General features: G+C 44.2%; 1 protein-coding gene across 1 annotated transcript; it reads left to right on the forward strand.

Annotated features, from left to right (window-relative positions):
* Positions 1-10,521: 10,521 nt before the first annotated feature.
* Positions 10,522-18,452, forward strand: LOC106577516 (E3 ubiquitin-protein ligase pellino homolog 1; the record flags this gene model as incomplete). Its single annotated transcript, XM_082965078.1, has 5 exons — positions 10,522-10,660; positions 10,942-11,030; positions 11,764-12,021; positions 15,395-15,583; positions 17,620-18,452. Coding segments are annotated over 5 exons (1,278 nt in total), but the record flags the coding sequence as incomplete, so codon positions are not given.
* Between the last annotated feature and the right edge of the window lie 2,532 nt (positions 18,453-20,984).

The raw sequence follows: 20,984 nt of genomic DNA on the forward strand, positions 1-20,984 counted from the left end.
CTTACCTTTTCATCAATTCGGCAGTCTTGTCCAGATCATCATGGCATTTGTAGTTCTTTATGATAGCCACATTAGCAGCTAATTAGCATTTCATTTTGGGGGGTGTAAATACAGGCAAATATATTGATAAAAGTCACCTTGTCATAGAGAAATTTACATGGTTATCAAAACGTCACACCAGTGTTTCTAAAATCCCCTCCCCTAATTGGAGTAAATTTATGGACAAAAATGCTTGTGTCACAGCAGACAACCAGCTTACGGACTGCCTGTATGAGTAAGCATCAGTCATGCAGGATTCATCTGTGCGACGGTAGACAGAAGTCTATTTAACAAGACTGTGAAGCACGCATTTTGAATGGGAGTATGTTTAAGTGTGAGGAACTTACTCATTAGGATTGTCTGTATTTACTCTTTGAAGTTGTAAACAGTATTAACGAAGTTGTGTATTTACCCTATAGGGGGAGGAGGAAGAATAGGAGGAGGAACAGGGGCAGGCAAAAGAGAAACAAAACAGACAGATTCCCAGTAGGCTCTAGCAAGGACACAGGAGGAGAACATAGAGGCCTCTTTAACAAGCACAGCAAGACCACAGCAAAACTACAGTACATGATGGGGAATAGGAAACTGGTTATATGGAACATAAAAATTGAGAATGAGATGCTGCAAACCTGTTGTTTGTGTGTGTGTGTGTGTGTGTGTGTGTGTGTGTGTGTGTGTGTGTGTGTGTGTGTGTGTGTCCATAATGTCTACTGTATACACACCATCATATACATAAAAACAGTACCAGTCAAAAGTTTGGACACACCTTCTCATTCAAGGGTTTTTCTTTATTTTTACTATTTTCTACAATGTAGAATAATAGTGAAGACATCAAAACTATGAAATAACACATATGGAGTCATGTAGTAACCAATAAAGTGTTAAAAAAATCTAAATATATTTTATATTTCAGCTTCTTCAAAGTAGCCACCGTTTGCCTTGATAACAACTTTGCACACTCTTGGCATTCTCTCATCCAGCTTCACCTGGAATGATATTCCAACAGTATTGATGGAGTTCCCACATATGCTGAGGGCTTGTTAGCTGATTTTTCTTAACTCTGTGGCCAACTTATCCCAAACCATCTCAACTGGGTTGAGGCCGGGTGATTGTGGAGGCCAGGTAATCTGATGCAGCACTCCATCACTCTCCTATATATTTTATATTTGAGATTCTTCAAAGTAGCCACCCTTTGCCTTGATGACAGCTTTGCACACTCTTGGCATTCTCTCAACCAGCTTCACCTGGAACCCATTTCATGAAGGTCCTGACAAACACATTGTTTCCAGAGGCAGTTTGGAACTCTGTAGTGAGTGTAGCAACCAGGAACAGAGGATTTTTGCACGCTAAACTCTTTGACACTCAACACTCGTTCTGTGAGCTTGTGTGGCCTACCACTTCAGGGCTGAGCCGTTGTTGCTCCTATAAGTTTCAATTTCACAATAACAGCACTTACAGTTGACCTGGGAAGCTGTAGCAGGGCAGAAATTTGACTAACTGACTTGTTGGAAAGTAGACTTTTGGCCATGTAGTGTATTTTCTGTTATTTTTCCTTGGAAAGAGGTAGCACATACGTTTTTAAGCAAGTCAACAACTTGCTCTTTCTTCAATTTTACAACCTCTATAATCACATCTCCCTATAAAATAGACCTGGGGGTGTTTCCCAAAAAAAGAATACATGATCATTCACACAGAATCATCTACACACTGCCTTGGCAACTGTACCTTCCTGAACAGCGCCTCTTTACAGTAGCCTACCAACTGTACTGTACAAGCATCATGCGCATGGGCTGGGATCAGCAGGTAGGTGGAGCCAGCACATTGTGCAAATCTTACGCAAGAATCGCGGAATCCTGATCAACCGCAGAGAGGCAATAATGTGGGCGATGGTGTGTCGGTGTTACTCCTGTGTTTTTTCCAAGGTAGAGTGCTAAAGAGAGATGGGCGTGACAACAGGCTGTCTGGACCACGAATAGTCTCCGGGAGGAAAGAGCATCTCGCAGTCTCCGATGTACCCGATGACAACGGAGAGGCAATGCCGACTGTCCGGTCCAATGGTTGTTCCATCCAACATACCTTCGCAGGTGGTGTTTTAACAACGGCACGACGTCCGATATTGAGGCCGCACGGGGATTGACACAATCCAAAAGGGAATAAAAAATCTAACGGACCTCCTTCGGCACACATTAGCGGGTATTTATTGATTAATTTGCCAACCTGTTCAATTAGGCTACTGTCCATCGATGTGTGTTTTGGTGCTGAAGTGGGTTGACAATTGGCCTGTCTTATGTCTTTTTTATTTTCTTACATTCATGATAGCAGATAGGATAGGCTATTCTGTTGTCTGTGCGTGTGTGCTTGCGTGCTTGGTGATGTCTTATTATTGTAGTATTTATTGTCTGTGCAGTGGATTCCCTCGTGTACTTCCCTGCCTCAAAGACTGCTGTGCTATGGAGCAGAGAAACGTTAAAACAAATTATTACAATGGGTAGGCTATTAAAAAAAACACTAACCTCAGTAGGCCTAAAGATATTGTAATTACCAGCCCATCATAATCACTTTTCACCATAACATGTCATTTTTTAATATAGCCCAATAGATTTTTCCTGCGATGGTTCTTTCAGCAAGCCTACATTAAACAAGGTTTTAATAGCTGCAATATTTATATCCAACTGAAATGTCATCTTCCATGCTATTACGGCTATGATTATTATGACCAAAATGACAAGTCCTTGTTAAAATTATTGCGTCTCCTTGGCTTTAGCGATCATAGGCGTCTGTCGTGAGCATAACAGAGGGAGACGCAATCCTCTGCAATCTGGCCCTTGAAAGCACAGAGCAGAACCAGCCATGATCATGTTCTCAGTGCCCAAGTCAGTGTGTAGCTTAGTTGGTTCACATTACATATCAAAATATGTTTAGCTTAGCCTTATCGCATAGCTGAAGGACTCTGAGCATAGCCTATTTATTCTGGTTAGGTGTTTGGCAAATTATGTGCTTTGGGGAGGCCTGCTTGCTGAGAAAAAAAAATCCTATACGCATGATGATAATGGGGAACAAGATGGCTTACAACTCTCTCAGACTTTGGAGTGCAAGTATACATTGTTGACCCTGGAAGTGTATAAATATTATTGAGCAGGTTTGGTTCCATTAGGGCCTCTTGTCCAACACACAAAAATATATATAATTGTTTAAGATAAAATAAGCTGTGTAGATAAAGATCTTTAGAAATAAACAAAGGTCCCAGTCTAATAAATCTGTGTTAATTTGCCATATACTGAATTATGTGCACAGTATAACACACACACACACAAGCGCACACACACACCCACACACACACATATTTTGCAGATGTTATCGCTGGTTTAGCGAAATGCTTTTGTTCCTAGCTCCAACAGTGCAGTAATAGCCTACCTAACAATACAAAGCATAGAATTAAGAAATATAAAAATATTAGAACGAGCAATGTCAGAGTCTGGAATATAAATACAGTACCAGTCAAAAGTTTGGACACACCTACTCATTCCAGAGTTATTCATTATTTTTAAAATTTTCTACATTGTAGAATAATAGTGAAGACATCAAAACTATGAAATAACACATATGGAATAATATAGCAACCAAAAAAGTGTGAAACAAATCAAAACATTATATTTGAGATTCTTCAAAGTTGCCACTGCCTTGATGACAGCTTTGCACACTCTTGGCATTCCCTCAACCAGCTTCATGAGGTAGTCACCTGGAATGCATTTCAATTAACAGGTGTGCCTTGTTAAAAGTTAATTTGTAGAATTTATTTCCTTAATGCTTTGAGCCAATCAGTTGTGTGACAAGGTAGGGGTGGTATACAGAAGATAGCCCTGTTTGGTAAAAGTCCATATTATGGCAAGAACAGCTCAAATAAGCAAAGAGAAACGACAGTCCATTATTACTTTAAGACATGAAGATCAGAAAATGTCCAGAACTTTAAACGTTTTTTCAAGTGCAGTCACAAAACCCATCAAGCACTATGATGAAACTGTCTCTCACGAGGACAGCCACAGGAAAGGAAGACCCAGAGTTTCCTCTGCTGCAGAGGATAAGTTCATTAGAGTTAACTGCACCTCAGATTGGAGCCCAAATAAATGCTTCACAGAGTTCAAGTAACTGTTCAGAGGAGATTGCGTGAATCAGGCCTTCATGGTCGAATTGCTGCAAAAAAACTACTAAAGGACACCAATAAGAAGAAGAGACTTGCTTGGGCCAAGAAACACGAGCAATGGATATTAGACCGGTGGAAATCTGCGATGTTTGCGATGTTTGGTTCCAACCGTCATGTCTTTGTGAGACGCAGAGTAGGTGAACGGATGATCTCCACATGTGTGGTTCCCACCATGAATCATGGAGGAGGAGGTGTGATGGTGTGGGGGTGCTTTGCTGGTGACAGTCTGTGATTTATTTAGAATTCAAGGCACGCTTAACCAGCATGGCTACCACAGCATTCTGCAGCAATACCCCATCCCATCTGGCTTGCGCTTAGTGGGACTATCATTTGTTTTTCAACAGGACAATGACCCAACACACCTCCAGGGTGTGTAAGGGCTATTTGACCAAGAAGGAGAGTGATGGAGTGCTGCATCAGATTACCTGGCCTCCACAATCACCCGGCCTCAACCCAGTTGAGATGGTTTGGGATAAGTTGGCCACAGAGTTAAGAAAATTCAGCTAACAAGCCCTCAGCATATGTGGGAACTCCATCAATACTGTTGGTATATCATTCCAGGTGAAGCTGGATGAGAGAATGCCAAGAGTGTGCAAAGTTGTTATCAAGGCAAACGGTGGCTACTTTGAAGAAGCTGAAATATAAAATATATTTAGATTTTTTTAACACTTTATTGGTTACTACATGACTCCACGTGTTATTTCATAGTTTTGATGTCTTCACTATTATTCTACATTGTAGAAAATAGTAAAAATAAAGAAAAACCCTTGAATGAGAAGGTGTGTCCAAACTTTTGACTGGTACTGTTTTTATGTATATGATGGTGTGTATACAGTAGACATTATGGACACACACACACACACACACACACACACACACACACACACACACACACAGACACACACACACAAACAACAGGTTTGCAGCATCTCATTCTCAATTTGAATGTTCCATATAACCAGTTTCCTATTCCTCATCATGTACTGTAGTTTTGCTGTGGTCTTGCTGTGCTTGTTAAAGAGGCCTCTATGTTCTCCTCCTGTGTCCTCGCTAGAGCCTACTGGGAATCTGTCTGTTTTGTTTCTCTTTTGCCTGCCCCTGTTCCTCCTCCTATTCTTCCTCTTCCCCCTATAGGGTAAATACACAACTTCGTTAATACTGTTTACAACTTCAAAGAGTAAATACAGACAATCCTAATGAGTAAGTTCCTCACACTTAAACATACTCCCATTCAAAATGCGTGCTTCACAGTCTTGTTAAATAGACTTCTGTCTACCGTCGCACAGATGAACCCTGCATGACTGATGCTTACTCATACAGGCAGTCCGTAAGCTGGTTGTCTGCTGTGACACGTGGGAGAAAGAGAGAGAGAGAGAGAGACAGACAGAGAGAGTGAGAGAGAAAGGGAGGGAGGGATAGAGAAAGAGAAAGACAGTGAGGACGAGTGACGGGGAGAGTGGAAGAGAGGAGAGCGGGATAGCGAGAGGGTGAGTAATAGAGGAAGAGGAAAGGAGAAAAAGAGAGGGTGAGAGAGAGAGAGAGAGAGAGAGGGTGTGTGTGGTACCGGTGAAGAGGTGATGAGGTGACTGAGCGGCCCACCTGTGTGTCTTCTTGTAAAGCCAGAGGGGTCAAGCAGGTAGGTGGAGGTGGCAATAACACAGAGAGATTACATAACGTATACTTACCAACAAAATACTATGAAGTCTTTAGTGGAACCTTAGGCCAAGTGTAGGCTGAACCCATTTGAACCATTAAGATATACGTATATTAACCTGTGCATTTTAGCTATTGAGATATGAACCCATTTGAACCTGACAAAGAGTAGTCTCAGCAAAAGGAAGAGAACATCCTCAACTATGAACCCTCTTAAACAAGTAAAAAAGGAGCTTGGAACCAAAAATCAATGAGCTAAAAAAAAATGAAAATACACCAGACAAAGATACCCCAGTGTGACTCTGGGGGAATACAATGTGTTGTTCACTGAACAAGGGCCCCTTTACCGAGAAGATACAGATAAAACCTGGACTAAGATGTCGTATGGAATGGATGGTTGAACCTGGTAATGGATGATGTTGTTGCTGCTGTTGTCTCAGAGTTTGACTAAGCACTCTATTGGGATACCACAGGCTCTATTATGCCTGTGTGTCAGCTTGATGTGAAAGGAGGATTTCTTTACTCGGAATATTTGTCTCCTAGTGTAGAATATTGTTTGAGTGATTTACCTAACCTGATTTAAGGCGGAACCCTCTTGAAGTTTGTTGGAAAGACACACACACAATCTCACACGCGCACACACACACTTTCTCTCAGTCTCTGAGGTAGTATGTTGTTCCCGCTCCGTTAACGGCATCATAGCACCTGCTGCACAGCACAGCACTGGCCGGCCACAGCCTTTATCAAGCAGGCCCATTAGTACACAACGCCAGTGCTATCAGGCTTTGTGTCTGCTTCGATAAACAGGTGACACCTTGGCCACCATAGACCATGACCGACCATTGACTGGCAATCAATGCGATAACTCAGGTTTTGCCGACAGTGTAGTCTCATGTGCCTGTGCATACTGTGTAGGTTAGATAGCCTCGATCAGCTAGCATTGGACACGGACTGGAATCGAGGTGGTGATATGAATATAAACATAACAGTAGAGTTAGGGTATATCTCAGTTTATCTCCTGCCAAACATCTTGCTTTTCTTAGCAAGGTGCTAAATCTGAGTCCCTCGTTGCCATGTTTTCGTCGTGTTGCATACCAAGATAAAATGTCGGAGATAGTATCACAGATACCATGACAGTACAGTCATGTACAGCAGGAAATGTATTCCCAGCGATATCCAGTATCAGGAAGAAGCTGACACTAGGCAATACCATGGAATTCACTGCAGTACACTCTTAGAAATAAGGTGCTATCTAGAACCTAAAAGGGTTATTTGGCTGTCCCCCTAGGAGAACCCTTTGAGGAACCCTTTTGGTTCCAGGTGGAAGAACTCGTTGGGTTTCAAGAAGAACCCTTTTGTTTTTTCTTATGGGGCAAGACACAGAAGCCTTTTGGAACCCGTTTTTATAAGAATGTAGTAATAACCCTACTACAAGCAACGATAGTGGCACCACTGTGCAAACATTAGCACCGCTGCTACAAATGTTAAACCACAAACCATCACTGAGTGGAAATTGTCGCCTCTATAATCTTATACAACTGATATGATAGTGGCTACATTTCTCCAGACATGGGAGAAAATAAAAAATACATGTAAAAAAAATGTCTGGAAAGGAGTAAAATGTGATCAATGTTGTCAGGAATTCATAATTTATTCCTGAGATCATTTCCTGGTGTGTATATTTAGCTCTCTGTTCATTTGTTACTGGATGGAGATGGAAGAGCTTCACCCCTCCATTTCACTCCTCTCTCATCTTCTCTCTCTCTCTCTCTCTCTCTCTCTCTCTCTCTCTCTCTCTCTCTCTCTCTCTCTCTCTCTCTCTCTCACCCACACACACTCACCCTTCCTCTGCAGTAGGAGGAGAGAGAATTGTGGGTGAATTGTGGTGAAGAAGAGGGAGGGAGGGAGACATTTGGAGCCAGAAAGGGGGAGCTAAGGTTGAAGAATGTTCTTAATAAAACCAACCAAAGATAATATAATAAACGTTAGATTACGTTGTGATACCCTGTGTAATAACTGCAATGGAAATCGTGAAACATGTCGCTATGTTTCATTGTTTTCCTTTGTGTTTGTTGACCTGTGTATTATCAGTGGTCGCTATTCCTTTCCAGTCCCTATAGCTACCATCCCAGTCTTTTAATGTGGACTGCATTTCTATCTCTCTTCTCTCTCTCTCTCTATTATTCCCTTTCCCTTTGTCTTCCTTTGTCACACAGCTTTTCTTTGTTCCTCTGTCTCTTTCTCTCAATAACCCCCTCCCACCCACCCACCCACCCTCTCTCTCTCTCTCTCTCTCTCTCTCTCTCTCTCTCTCTCTCTCTCTCTCTCTCTCTCTCTCTCTCTCTCTCTCTCTCTCTCTCCACTCCCAGGTTGTGGCAGTGGGTTGATTAGAAAGTGCGTGGCAGAGAACAGGTAATCCATCACCCTGCCAAACCCCTGCACCGGCGAGCATGCGCACACACACACTGTCTCACACACACGCCCACGCACACCGTAAACTGTGTCCCCTCTCTCAGTCCCATCGTCTGTCTGCCTCCATCACTCCTATTCTCATTGTCTATCTCTGGTTTCCCATTTTGCCTTTGGTCTTAGTGCCATGCTTTATGTCTGTCTGTGCTTGTACACATCAGTGCAAGGTATCTTGTATCTCCACCTCTCATTTCTCTCCTCCTCCATCCATCCATCCATCCATCCATCCATCCATCCGCCCATGCCGCCATGGTTTTTCTATTTCAGTCTCATCCTCCTCTCCCTACTCAACTCCTCCCTCTTTCTTTCACTCCCTTTCTACCTCCCCTGTGTCCATTCTTTCTCTCTATCCTACTCCTATAACACTCCATCTCCCAGCCATAGCAATGGAGAGCCGTAATGAAATGGCGACCGCCTGCCGAAATCCGCTCTCTGTCGTCCATCATCTCATTACGAGGGGATGTTCTCTGTGTTGGCCTCCGATTAGACGTGTTTATATCGAATAAAGTCTCATGTTCACGTCGTGGTGCAATTGACAACTCGCCGGAACAGCTGTGGTCCCCATGCTCTTGTCTGGTCTGGCCGTTCATTTTGAGGGATGGGGCTTTGAGGTTTGAATGCCCAAACCCAAGATTATATCGGATATCAGACACATAGACATAGAATGGGAATGTCAGTTCTAGTAAATCTATTTCTATGATCAGACAATTTGTACTTCTGGGGGAAGATAACATATAGCAGAGTTGGAATTCCAGTCTGTTTATAACCATAACATTATGTTCTTTGTTGTTGTGTAGGTATGCCATATTCATGATCCATAAATAGTGAACAAGGCATTGGTCTATTATGGCTGGCTGTGTGATGTCACTGGCTTCATTGGATTCGTTATGTAGGTGGTCTCGCCCACTTTTGATTGATAATAGGGTATTTATAATAAACATTGGCATAGAACCTGTGTTTGCCTCATTGCCAACACAGACAGGGAATGTAGAGATTGGTTTTACTTGTGTACATTTGCAAATGTCAAAGAGATTTAAATGTAAATAGACGTTTCTACTGTATATGTACACCCACTGTTTGAGGAGAATAATCATCTTTCCTTTATTCATAATTCATGTGATGTGATGCTTGTTTCTGTAAAGCACCACTAGAATGTAACCCTGTGGTATTATACAATTGCATTAGACTATCATAGAAATGTATTTTTAGTCCAATTCCTTTAATGCCAAGTGCTTGTTTTCATTTGACAGTGCCCCCAATCGAACCATTGAAATGCCACAGCCAGCCAGGCAGCCATAAACCTTTTGTAAAAACTGAAAACCAATCATGTTGAACCCAGAGAAAAGTTGCAGCTCTCACAGGGTTTGTTAAGAATCTCGGACACGACAGAACATCGATTGATGGTTATCTGGTTGTTAACTTTAAAAGCTTTGGGAAACATGTTCTCTTGTTTTGAGTGATTCTTGGCCCTACAAAGGACTATAGTAACACTTGCCAATGGCCATAGAACTTGAGTTCATTTAACAATGGTAGGATATGTCAGATAGAGACACAATGTGGTACAAGCTGAGGCTGTAGATTTAGGCGTTTAACTCCCTGCATGAAAATGCTTGGCTCACTTGTACCCACCTAGCCCTATTCATTTTGCCTGTCTTGCGCGCGCACACACACACACACACACACACACTCTGCAAATGCACCAAGTCAGCAAAGAAGAGAGAGTACTTCTGTTTTGTCACATAATGTCACGCCCTGACCTTAGAGATTCCTGTTTATTCTCTATATTTTGGTTAGGTTCAGGGTGTGACTAGGGTGGGTACTCTAGTTTTTGTATATCTATGTTTTCATTTTCTTTGTTGGCCTAGTATGGTTCCCAATCAGAGGCAGCTGTCTATCATTGTCTCTGATTGGGGATCATACTTAGGCAGCCCTTTTTCCCACATTCAGTTGTGGGATCTTGTCTTTGTTTGGTTGCATGTATTTTTTTGCACGACGAAGCTTTTCGTTCGTTGTGTTGTTTATTGTTTTTTGCTGGTTTAAATAAAATATGATGAACCCAACTCACACTGCCCCTTGGTCTACCCATAACGACGAATGTTACACATAATGCAGAATGACAATTAGACATCCAAGTATAGCGACAGCATCATACTGTACTCAGGCACAATGGTTCCTTGGCCAATGGGGATAAGGGGCGAAGGAGAAGTCGCCTGGCCCTCTACAAGAGACCCAAAGCCAACGGGGTCAAACCAGATGTCATCCACAATGTCTCCACCCCTCTGGTGTCAAAGGTGAGAGGTGACTGTCTAAATCACGTTAGATTTAGACAGTCTTTCACAGTATTAAACGCTATTTAATAACTCTATAAATGTTTACCTCATTAACTCTAAAAACGTTCTGAATGCAGGAATGAAGAGTACACGCTGTATGTACGACTCTACTTTATAAAAACGCTTACCACATATGGTACTAATACATTTCCAAGCAGGCAAAACTTTTGGGATGCCCTTTCCTGAGTAGCTGGCTATATGACCTGCTTCCTTGTATATGTGTGTGTTCTGCATCGACAGGCCCCTCAGCAAACAAAAGCCAGCACAGCATCTCTTACACCCTGTCCAGGAGTCACTCGGTCATTGTAGAGTACACTCACGACACCAACACAGACATGTTATCAGGTGAGTCATCTTTTATATTACCTACACATGACATGCCAAGTCAGCCAGAGCCCCAACACTTCAGCACAACAATGACCTAGAAGCTGACAACGGAGTGTGTGCATCCTAAATGACAATTCCTATTTAGGGCTCTACTTTTGACCAGGGCCCATAGGGGTCAACATCTGTGCATTACATAGGGAATAAGGGTACCGTTTGGGGCGCACCCCGTCAGAATAGGAGCAAGGAGAGGGTTTATTTCCTGTGTGTTAGATAGCAGACTCCCTCTCTCCCCTCCCCCTCTCCTCTCCTTTCGGACAGCGACAGACTGCTCTAGCTGTCTATCTCTCATCCCAGTGATGAATGAAGGAGTCCAAACTCCTGCGGGCAGAATGGATCTGAGGTGCTGCAGGCTCCAGGGCTACGGTCCCATCTGTTCATCTGCCTGCTCTCTCTCTCTCTCTCCAACCAGGGGCTGTGATGAGGCTGCCATTTTATCTCCTGGCAGCCTGGGAGGAAACAAAACTTGTTTACTGGTATGTTGTGGGCATTTGTCCACAACACTCCAGATGATATCCTGACTTCAGTGGGAGTGAAATGGGATTGAGTTTTCTACCTCCCTCCTCCCCAAAGACATGTTTCCACTCATATACCCTATTCTATTCTATTCTACTCTATTCTACTGTACTTTATTCTATAATTCTATTAACCATGAATCTACCTCTATCTCCTATGTCCTACCTCGCCCTACAGATCGGGCGTTCTACAGAGAGCATGATTGACTTTGTGGTGACGGACACAGCGGGCAGCAGCACCAGTGGTGGTGGCGGTGGGTGGCAGGTCCAGGGGGCGGCAGGCGAGGGGGTTGGAGGAGGAGGAGGGGGGCAGTCGGCCCAGAGCACAATCTCCCGCTACGCGTGCCGCATAATGTGCGAGCGCAACGCCCCTTACACGGCCCGCATCTACGCCGCCGGCTTCGACTCCTCCAAAAATATCTTCCTGGGGGTGAGTCGCGGTGATGACCACAGTGTGAGTGACAGCATGGGCGACATCACACCCCGACCATGTCGATCGCAGTGATGAGCGTCACCATGTGTGATATACTGTGGAGATTGATTGAAGTCCGGGAGGAAATGGTGGTGTGGTGTGTAGGAGTTGTTAGTGGGTGTGTGAATGTTCACCATGTGGTCTGTTTCTTGGGCAATATTTATTAGAGGTGTATATTCATACACAAATTACCCGTCTGTACTGGACAAAGAAATTAGCAATCTCTTGTCACACACACACACACACACACACACACACACACACACACACACACACACACACACACACACACACACACACACACACACACACACACACACACACACACACACACACACACACACACACACACACACACACACACACACACACACACACACACACACACACACACACACACACACAGGTGTGTCTTCTTCGCCTTAGGGCTATTGCCTCTCATTGGCTGGTTGGCCCAGCACCCAACCACAAAAACAGCCCTGGCCGCACTTTGTTTAGAGATAAGACTATCAATGGTAAATATCAATAGACACACGTCCGGGACGGCCAGGCCGCATTTGCTTTCAGGCTCTGAGGGCCACGGCTTTTTTAATGGATTGAATTTATGACAGCATTGTTGGATTCTATACACACACATTTGCACAAACGGCAGAGAAATGGGAATCAAGGAGCCGTGATTAAATTGATATGTGTGCAGTGGTGGGAAAAGTACTCAATTGTCATACTAGAGTAAAAGTAAATGCTAGACTTCAAATTCCTTATGTTAAGTAAACCAGACGGTACAATTGTCTTCATTTACGGACAGCCAGGGGCACACTCCAACAGTCAGACATCATTTACAAATGCAGTATTTGTGTTTAGTGAGTCCGCCAGATCATAGGCAGTAGGGAAGACAACGCGTTATATTGATAGATGTGCGAATTGGACAATATTGCTGTCCTTCCTGAGCATTTGAAATGTAACAAGTACTTTTGAGTGTCAAGAAAATGTATGGGAATAAAAAGGTACATATCTTCTTTAGGAATATAGTGGAGTAAAAAGTTGTCAAAAATATAAATAGTAAAGTAAAGTACAGATACACACATACAGTAAGTCGTTTATTGGGGTATGTGAGTGACGTGTGTGTTAGAGCTGGGAATTGCCAGGGACCTCACAATACAATATTATCACGATACTTCAGCGCCGATACTATATGTATTGTGATGTTCACGATTCTCACAATTCTGTATGTACTGTATTATGATTCAATACTGGGATTGTCCCAAACATATTTCTCACCATACGGTATGTCTGCTGCAGGGGGACAAGAGAGAGCCATAAGAAAATGAGTGTTGATCAGTCATGGAAATAAAAGTGAGGAAAACAAATTGGCTACCTATTTAAAAAGAAGATGAAGAACAAGCTATGAAGGAAAAATTGTTTTGGTGCCGCTACAGCAAACTAGTGCATAAAGAATATTGCGATACACTATATCGTCAAAAATAATATCCCGATATGTAACTGTATCGATTTTTTTTCACCCTGTCAAACACTTCTGTCTTTATCTGTGTGCAAGTATGTGCACGCGCGCGTGTGTGTGCTTGCCCGCACGTGTGAGTGTTTGCTAAAAACCACTCCAATCAGCAAACACAACAATACACTGCATTAAAATTACAGTGCAGTGGTCCAGTGCAGTGAAGTAGAGGGGGGTTGCTTGTGTTTGATCCATTCTGGCAGAGGCACTCAGTTCCCCCACTTCTCCCTGTCTTCCCCCATCCCCCTCGCCCATACAGGGAATGAGTTATCGAAGGGGTTCTGCGAGATGAACATGGAGTGTAAATGGAGAAAGAGAGAGAGTTGGCAAAGGAGAGATGGGGAGGCCATTTGGGGGGGAGGGCGGGGGGTGAATGGAGCGGGGGGGGGAGGGGCCATTGTCATTGTGGAAGACATTGGAGGCAGGAGTCCAGCTGTACTCATCTCCATCGATGGGAGTCGGCCCTAGGGTCAGAGTCAGACACACTGTACTGCCGCACCGCCAGCCTGCCACTGACCTCCACTAGCACTTCATTATGAGGGGCAGGAATGGCGGCCATATTGGATTAGATTAAGGAAGGTGGTAATGTTTTTGAAACGATTGACTGGTCAATGTGCGTCGTGTGCCAACAGTGACCAAGGGCAATGACAGGATAGTTCATATACCATACACAGTTAAGATATACTTACATATGTTTTACTGAATATCACACAAGAAATGTGTTTATTCTGAAAATGGTTTCGTTGACTACAAATATACAACAAAATGATGGCATCGATGACAATTATAGCATGACATCACATGCAACCTTGTGACACTAAAAATACAAACAAATAGGACAATGTGTCCACGTCATGACATCATCACGAGATAACATCCGGATGACTAACCTAACCCCACCACAGAGACGTGTATAATTCATCGTAGCATCGTAGCATGTGGCCGGTGCGCGGCTATGCTAAAAATACAGGGAAGAAACCTCAGAGCCCTCAATAGCTTAAGAGCTGCTAGCTGCTGTCAATGAAGCGAAGGCTGAATAACCTCCGCACGGCTCCCTCCTCTATAACTGGCACACACACAATGTCCTTGGCAGATAGCGGAGCCAGGCAGGCAGCTCGGCCCACTGCTACTGTGGAGGTGGAGAGGGAGAGAGGGATGGAGAGAGAGTGGGATGGATGGAGAGAGGGAGAGAGAGGGGATGGAGAAAGAGAGTTTATTCAAAATATTAGGACATAAATGTTCTGAAAGGCTTATACAATAACACTGGTTGAATGGCTTGTAGTCATGCCTGCTTTGAAATGTATGCCCACTGACAGAAAATATCTTAACACTGCCACTGCAGGGACTGAATGCCCTGCAATGTTTATGTGTGCTTGTGCATCGCTGTGTGTTAGTCAGTATAGTAGTCCTACTCTGGTCTAAATATAGCAGTGCAGGAAAGCAATGTTAGCTGTTTATTTTCTCTCTCTCTCTCTCTCTCTGTCTCTCTCTCTCTCCCCCACCCTTCATCTCTCTCCCCCACCCATCTCTTTCTCTCTCTCTCTCTCTCTCTCTCTCTCTCTCTCTCTCTCTCTCTCCCACCCTTCATCTCTCTCCCCCACCCATCTCTTCTCTCTCTCTCTCTCTCTCTCTCTCTCTCTCTCTCCCCCACCCTTCATCTCTCTCCCCCACTCATCTCTTTCTCTCTCTCGCTCTTACTCTCTTTCTGCCTCTTCCTCCCCTTCTACCCCCTTCTCTCTTTTTATCTTTCTCTGCTTTTATCCATCACTATCCCTCACCTTGGCTCTATGTCTGTCTGTTTGTGTGCGGGTCTCTCAGGAGCGGGCTGCCAAATGGCGAACGTCAGACGGCTTGATGGACGGCCTGACCACCAATGGCGTGCTGGTGATGCACCCGGCGGGAGACTTCGTGTCGGAGCCGGCGCCGGGCGTGTGGCGGGAGATCTCGGTGTGCGGGAACGTCTTCGCCCTGCGGGAGACGCGCTCGGCCCAACAGAGGGGAAAATTGGTGAGGGGGAGGTCGTCATCAGTGGCAAGCCACGGGGGGGGGGATAAAGCCTCAAACCTGTCTGGTTATCAGGACTACTGTTATGTCTGGAGTTATCTGAAGGACACTGAGATTAGACTATCCAACTATGAATGATAATTGGTGATATTTTATGAGTAAAATAATTGATCAAGGAAACATTATCTCATTATCAAGGCGATCACGTGTGTGTACAGTATATATATATATATATATATATATATATTCTACATTGTAGAATAATAGTGAAGACATCAAAACTATGAAATAACACATATGAAATAATGTAGTAACCAAAAAAAAGTGTTAAGCAAATCAAAATATATTTTATATTTGAGATTCTTCAAAGTAGCCACCCTTTGCCTTGATGACAGCTTTGCACACTCTTAGCAGTCTCTCAACCAACCTGGAATGCTTTTCCAACTGTCTGAAGGAGTTCCCACATATGCTGAGCACTTGTTGGCCGCTTTTGGCCCTTCAATCTGTGGTCCAACTTATCCCAAACCATCTCAATTGGGTTGAGGTCAGGTGATTGTGGAGGCCAGGTCATCTGATGCAGCACTCCATAACTCTCCTTCTTTGTCATATAGCCCTTACACACCCTGGAGGTGTGTTGGGTCATTGTCCTGTTGAAAAACAAATGATAGTCCCACTAAGCGCAAACCAGACGGGATGGCGTATCGCTGCAGAATGCTGTGGTAGCCATGCTGGTTAAGTGTGACTTGAATTCTATGTAAATCACAGACAGTGTTACCAGCAAAGCACCCCCACACCATCACACCTCCTCCTCCATGCTTCACGGTGGGAACAACACATGCGTAGATCATCTGTTCACCTACTCTACGTCTCACAAAGACACGGTGGTTGGAACCAAAAATCTCAAATTTGTACTCATCAGACCAAAGGACAGATTTCCACCGGTCTAATGTCCATTGCTCGTGTTTCTTGGCCCAAGCAAGTCTCTTCTTCTTATTGGTCCTTCGGTAATGGTTTCTTTACAGCAATTCGACCATGATTCACACAGTCTCCTCTGAACAGTTGATGTTGAGATGTGTCTGTTACTTGAACTCTGTGAAGAATTTATTTGGGCTGCAATTTCTGAGGCTGGTAACTCTAATGAACTTATCCTCTGCTGCAGAGTTAACTCTGGGTCTTAATTTCCTGTGGCGGTCCTCATGAGAGCCAGTTTCATCATCGCGCTTGATGGTTTTTGCGACTGCACTTGAAGAAATGTTCAAAGTTCTTGTAATGTTTCCGGATTGACTGACCTTCATGTCTTAATGTAATGATGGACTGTCGTTTCTCTTTGCTTATTTGAGCTGTTCTTGCCATAATATGGACTTGGTGTTTTACCAAATAGGGCTATCTTCTGCAGACCAACCCTAGCTTGATTGGCTCAAATGCATTAAGAAGGAAAGAAATTCCACAAATTAACTTTTAACAAAGGGTGGCTACTTTGAAGAATCTCAAAAATAAAATATATTTTGATTTGTTTAACACTTTTTTGGTTACTTCATGATTCCATGTGTTATTTCATAGTTTTGATGTCTTCACTATTATTCTGCAATGTAGAAAATAGTCAAATAAAGAAAGACCCTTGAATGAGTAGGTGTGTCCAAACTTTTGACTGGTACTGTATATATCTGTGTGTGTGTGTGTGTGTGTGTGTGTGTGTGTGTCTCTCTCTCTCTCTCTCTCTGAGGGGTTAAATCAAGGACTCCACAGTCAGGCTAAACATCTGATGAGCTTTAGAGTTTCCCAACTATGAGTTATGAATGATGTTTTGTGAATCAATCATTAAAGTTTGATTCGATTCTTGATGGTATGCGACAGGGTAGGATGATCACAGTGCCATAAAGTGGTCGTAGGATAGGGAAACAGAAGAAAAAAAAAAAAGTCAAATGCACACAAAAAGGAAAAAAATTATGCAAATAGTTATGGTTTGACAGTTACAGTATTGTCTGTACCTGTTTACGAATCCTCCCCTTAATCCTCCTCCCCACCCCGTTTCCCTCCAGGTGGAGAACGAGTCCAACACCCTGCAGGACGGCTCTCTGATTGACCTGTGCGGCGCCACCCTCCTGTGGCGTACCCCGACGGGCCTGCGCCGCACCCCCACCCTCAAGCAGCTGGAGTCCCTCCGCCAGGAGCTGAATGCCGCCCGGCCCCAGTGCCCCGTGGGTTTCAACACCCTGGCCTTCCCCAGCCTGGCCCGGCGAGAGATTGTTGACAAGAAGCAGCCCTGGGTCTATGTCAACTGTGGTCACGTGCACGGCTACCACAACTGGGGCTACCGGAAAGACAAGGGCCACAATGTGGGCCCCGGGGGGACGGCTCCGGCGAGTACCGGGGAGAGGGAGTGCCCCATGTGCCGGCGCGTGGGCCCCTACGTGCCCCTGTGGCTTGGCTGCGAGGGCGGGCTGTACCTGGACGCTGGGCCACCGACGCACGCCTTCTGCCCCTGCGGCCACGTGTGCTCTGAAAAAACTGTGGCGGGCTGGAGCCAAATCCCGCTGCCGCATGGAACGCACGCCTTCCACGCCGCATGCCCCTTCTGCGGCACCTGGCTGACAGGCGAGCAGGGGCACATCAAACTCATCTTTCAGGGGCCCGTCGACTGAGACTGGAGCTGAGTGGCTGAGATAGGGGGCAGGGTAGAGGGAAGGTGGACTGGGGAAATGTATAAAAGGACTGTCTATAAGGAAACGTGAAGGGACAAGAATAGCAAAGACTGTCGAAATGACGATGGACTGAACTGAAGAAAAGAGGCAAACGTGATGGAAGTAGATGATGCATAAATGGCATTTGAGTTGTATTTGGGGAAGATGTAAATAAAAGGTGTTGAAATGAATACGTGACTGGTGTTTGGTGATCTTTGGAATACTGATTGTAGGTAAAAAAGCGTGTCATCCGACGCATAGTTTCATCATTAGATGTGATTTCAATATTTGAAAATGTGAAATTCTTGGTGAACTGGTTATTGTTTCAGTTAATCCAGATGAATTAGATCTCATGGTAAAACCATCCATTGTATCATTGTGTTTACAGATCTAAAACAAGTGATGGTTTTTGAGCACTTGATTCCCCATTGACCCTATGTTAGAGCTAGATCTGCAAACTGTTTCTATCCTGGTGATTCACTAATTCGATCGGATTCATCTGAATTACTACACCAGGTCTAACCAAAAACAGCTAATGGATGACGTGATTGCCATCCACTTGAGGAAACCTATCCAGTGAGGTCTGTTTTTAACCTTCATCAGGGTCCATCTCTCTCTTTGTCTCCCCTGAGGAGCGTCTGGTACCCAGCTCCTAGTCTGCAGCGCCGCCACCAACACCAACGCTATAAATAACTCGCTCAAGGTCACCAGCGCCCCACCACCACAGGGCCACGACAGGGGAAGAGAGGGATGGATGGAGGGAGGGGGGGAGGGAGGGAGGGAGGATGAAGGACAATGGGTCAGTTTAGTAATGAGATTCCACATACTGTAGGTCAGGTCAATGAGCACATCACACTCTCAAAATCAGTACATATTGCATTGGAATTATTTTAAATAATGGCCTAATTCTAAGCCTGAAATGCTATATATTTAGACCAATGTCTGAGTGAAAATTATGTATTTGCCATATATCACACAACCATACAGTAGCGCCATTGAATTCAACATACAATATGAATTTTTTGTACACATTCCTGCAATTCTCCATTGTAATGACTTCTAGCTTTATCATTATGTGATGCAAATCGCGCTGGAAAGGGATTAGCTGGTATGTTTTTGCTGAGAGGGTCTTCTTACTGCAGACACTGCCGACTGCAGCAGTAGTCCTAAGAGGGATGTCTGCAGTACTTTATATTAGACTGAATAAAAAAAGAGCCAGCATTTCCCTGCCCACAGCGCAAACACTCCTCCCCAGCAATATGTGAATTATTCCATTTGAAGCATCTCCATATTGAACGCATTCCTTCATACTCATGCGGTGTTAGAGTAGAGTACCCCTTCAGATGAGAAGCTGCCTGGGTCTTCTTCAGTCTGACTGTTTGTTTATTTATGTGTGTGTGTGTGTGTGTGTGTGTGTGTGTGTGTGTGTGTGGAGATGATACAAGTCAAGGACAAAGTAGAGATGACAGGCAGGCTGCGAGGCAGATACTGGATGTGTTCAGGGTACTGAGCGACCACATGCAGAGGAGACACACTAGCTGACACGGACTTGTATGTATAAACACGCACACATTCACACACCTAACAACGCTGGTGCACTGATAATACACAGTACATGGGGGAAATAAAGGGACAGTTTACCCTTGTTGACATTGATCATTTTTTATTATATATATATTTATAATATGTACAGAAAAAAAAAACATGATGAAAATCAGCAGTGAGACAGAGCACCAAAGTGGACAAGCGAAAAACAGAAAAGAAAAAAGTGCCGACGACCAGGAGAGGACCTGCATGATGCTCGGTATTAAAGAACAGTGCGTGCTCCTTTATTAAGCCACGGAAGAGCAACAAAGTAGTGGGAAAATGACATGGAAAAACATTCTAGGGATTCTAGCAAGATTCTAGTTCCGTCATAATCACATTCATGAGTAAGCTCCCAACCAGAGCCCACCCCTAACTCCACACCCCATGTGTTGTCCCACCCACATTTCCTAAACCCCTCCCTCTTATCCTTCGACGGACCAGACGACACAATATTACCACAGTATATTTTCAATTCATATATTAAAAGCAGTAGAATATGAAGATGTCTTGGAAGGAAAAAGCACATCCAGAACAAATCAAAAGGAGACTCCCGCTGTTATGGCGTGAAATGTCCATTTTACGTCCATTTTAGCATGTCCGTGTGACCAAGTGTGCGTGTGTCTGTTTGTGGAGTTTCAAACAATTGTTTCATTCGCAGAAGGGCTCATGTAAGATTTGAGGGAAAAGCCAGAAAGCCAGCCTGTGTTCAGAGAGCCGGAATGTTACACACACAAACCCCAACCCTGTCTCCACCCGCCCCCCCCCCCCCCCCCTCACCTCCTTACTACTGTTCCCTCCCTTCCTACCAGTGACAGTCAGCTGATTACTACCAGGTTCTCAAATTCATCACACCAAACTGCCTGAGCATAAAATGAGTCAGCACAATCCAGTCCGGTTGAGTCTTGCATTGTGTCACGGGGTTTAGCCTAGTTTTCCCACCCTATCTGTAAGGGCTCTACTAAAAATACAAGTGCTAAGATGGCTACTGTATCTACTACCCTACATATAAAAAGAGTCACACCTTCTCTAAACCTGCTGTTCACACTTAATAATCAGATACTGCATTCTGCTGTAACATCCCTCTTCTAGACATGAATGCCATAGGCTGGTTGGTAGCCATATGCTGCGGACAGCAA

This window comes from Salmo salar, chromosome 18 (assembly GCF_965601325.2).
Source record: "Salmo salar chromosome 18, fSalSal1, whole genome shotgun sequence".
Lineage (NCBI taxonomy): Eukaryota > Metazoa > Chordata > Actinopteri > Salmoniformes > Salmonidae > Salmo > Salmo salar.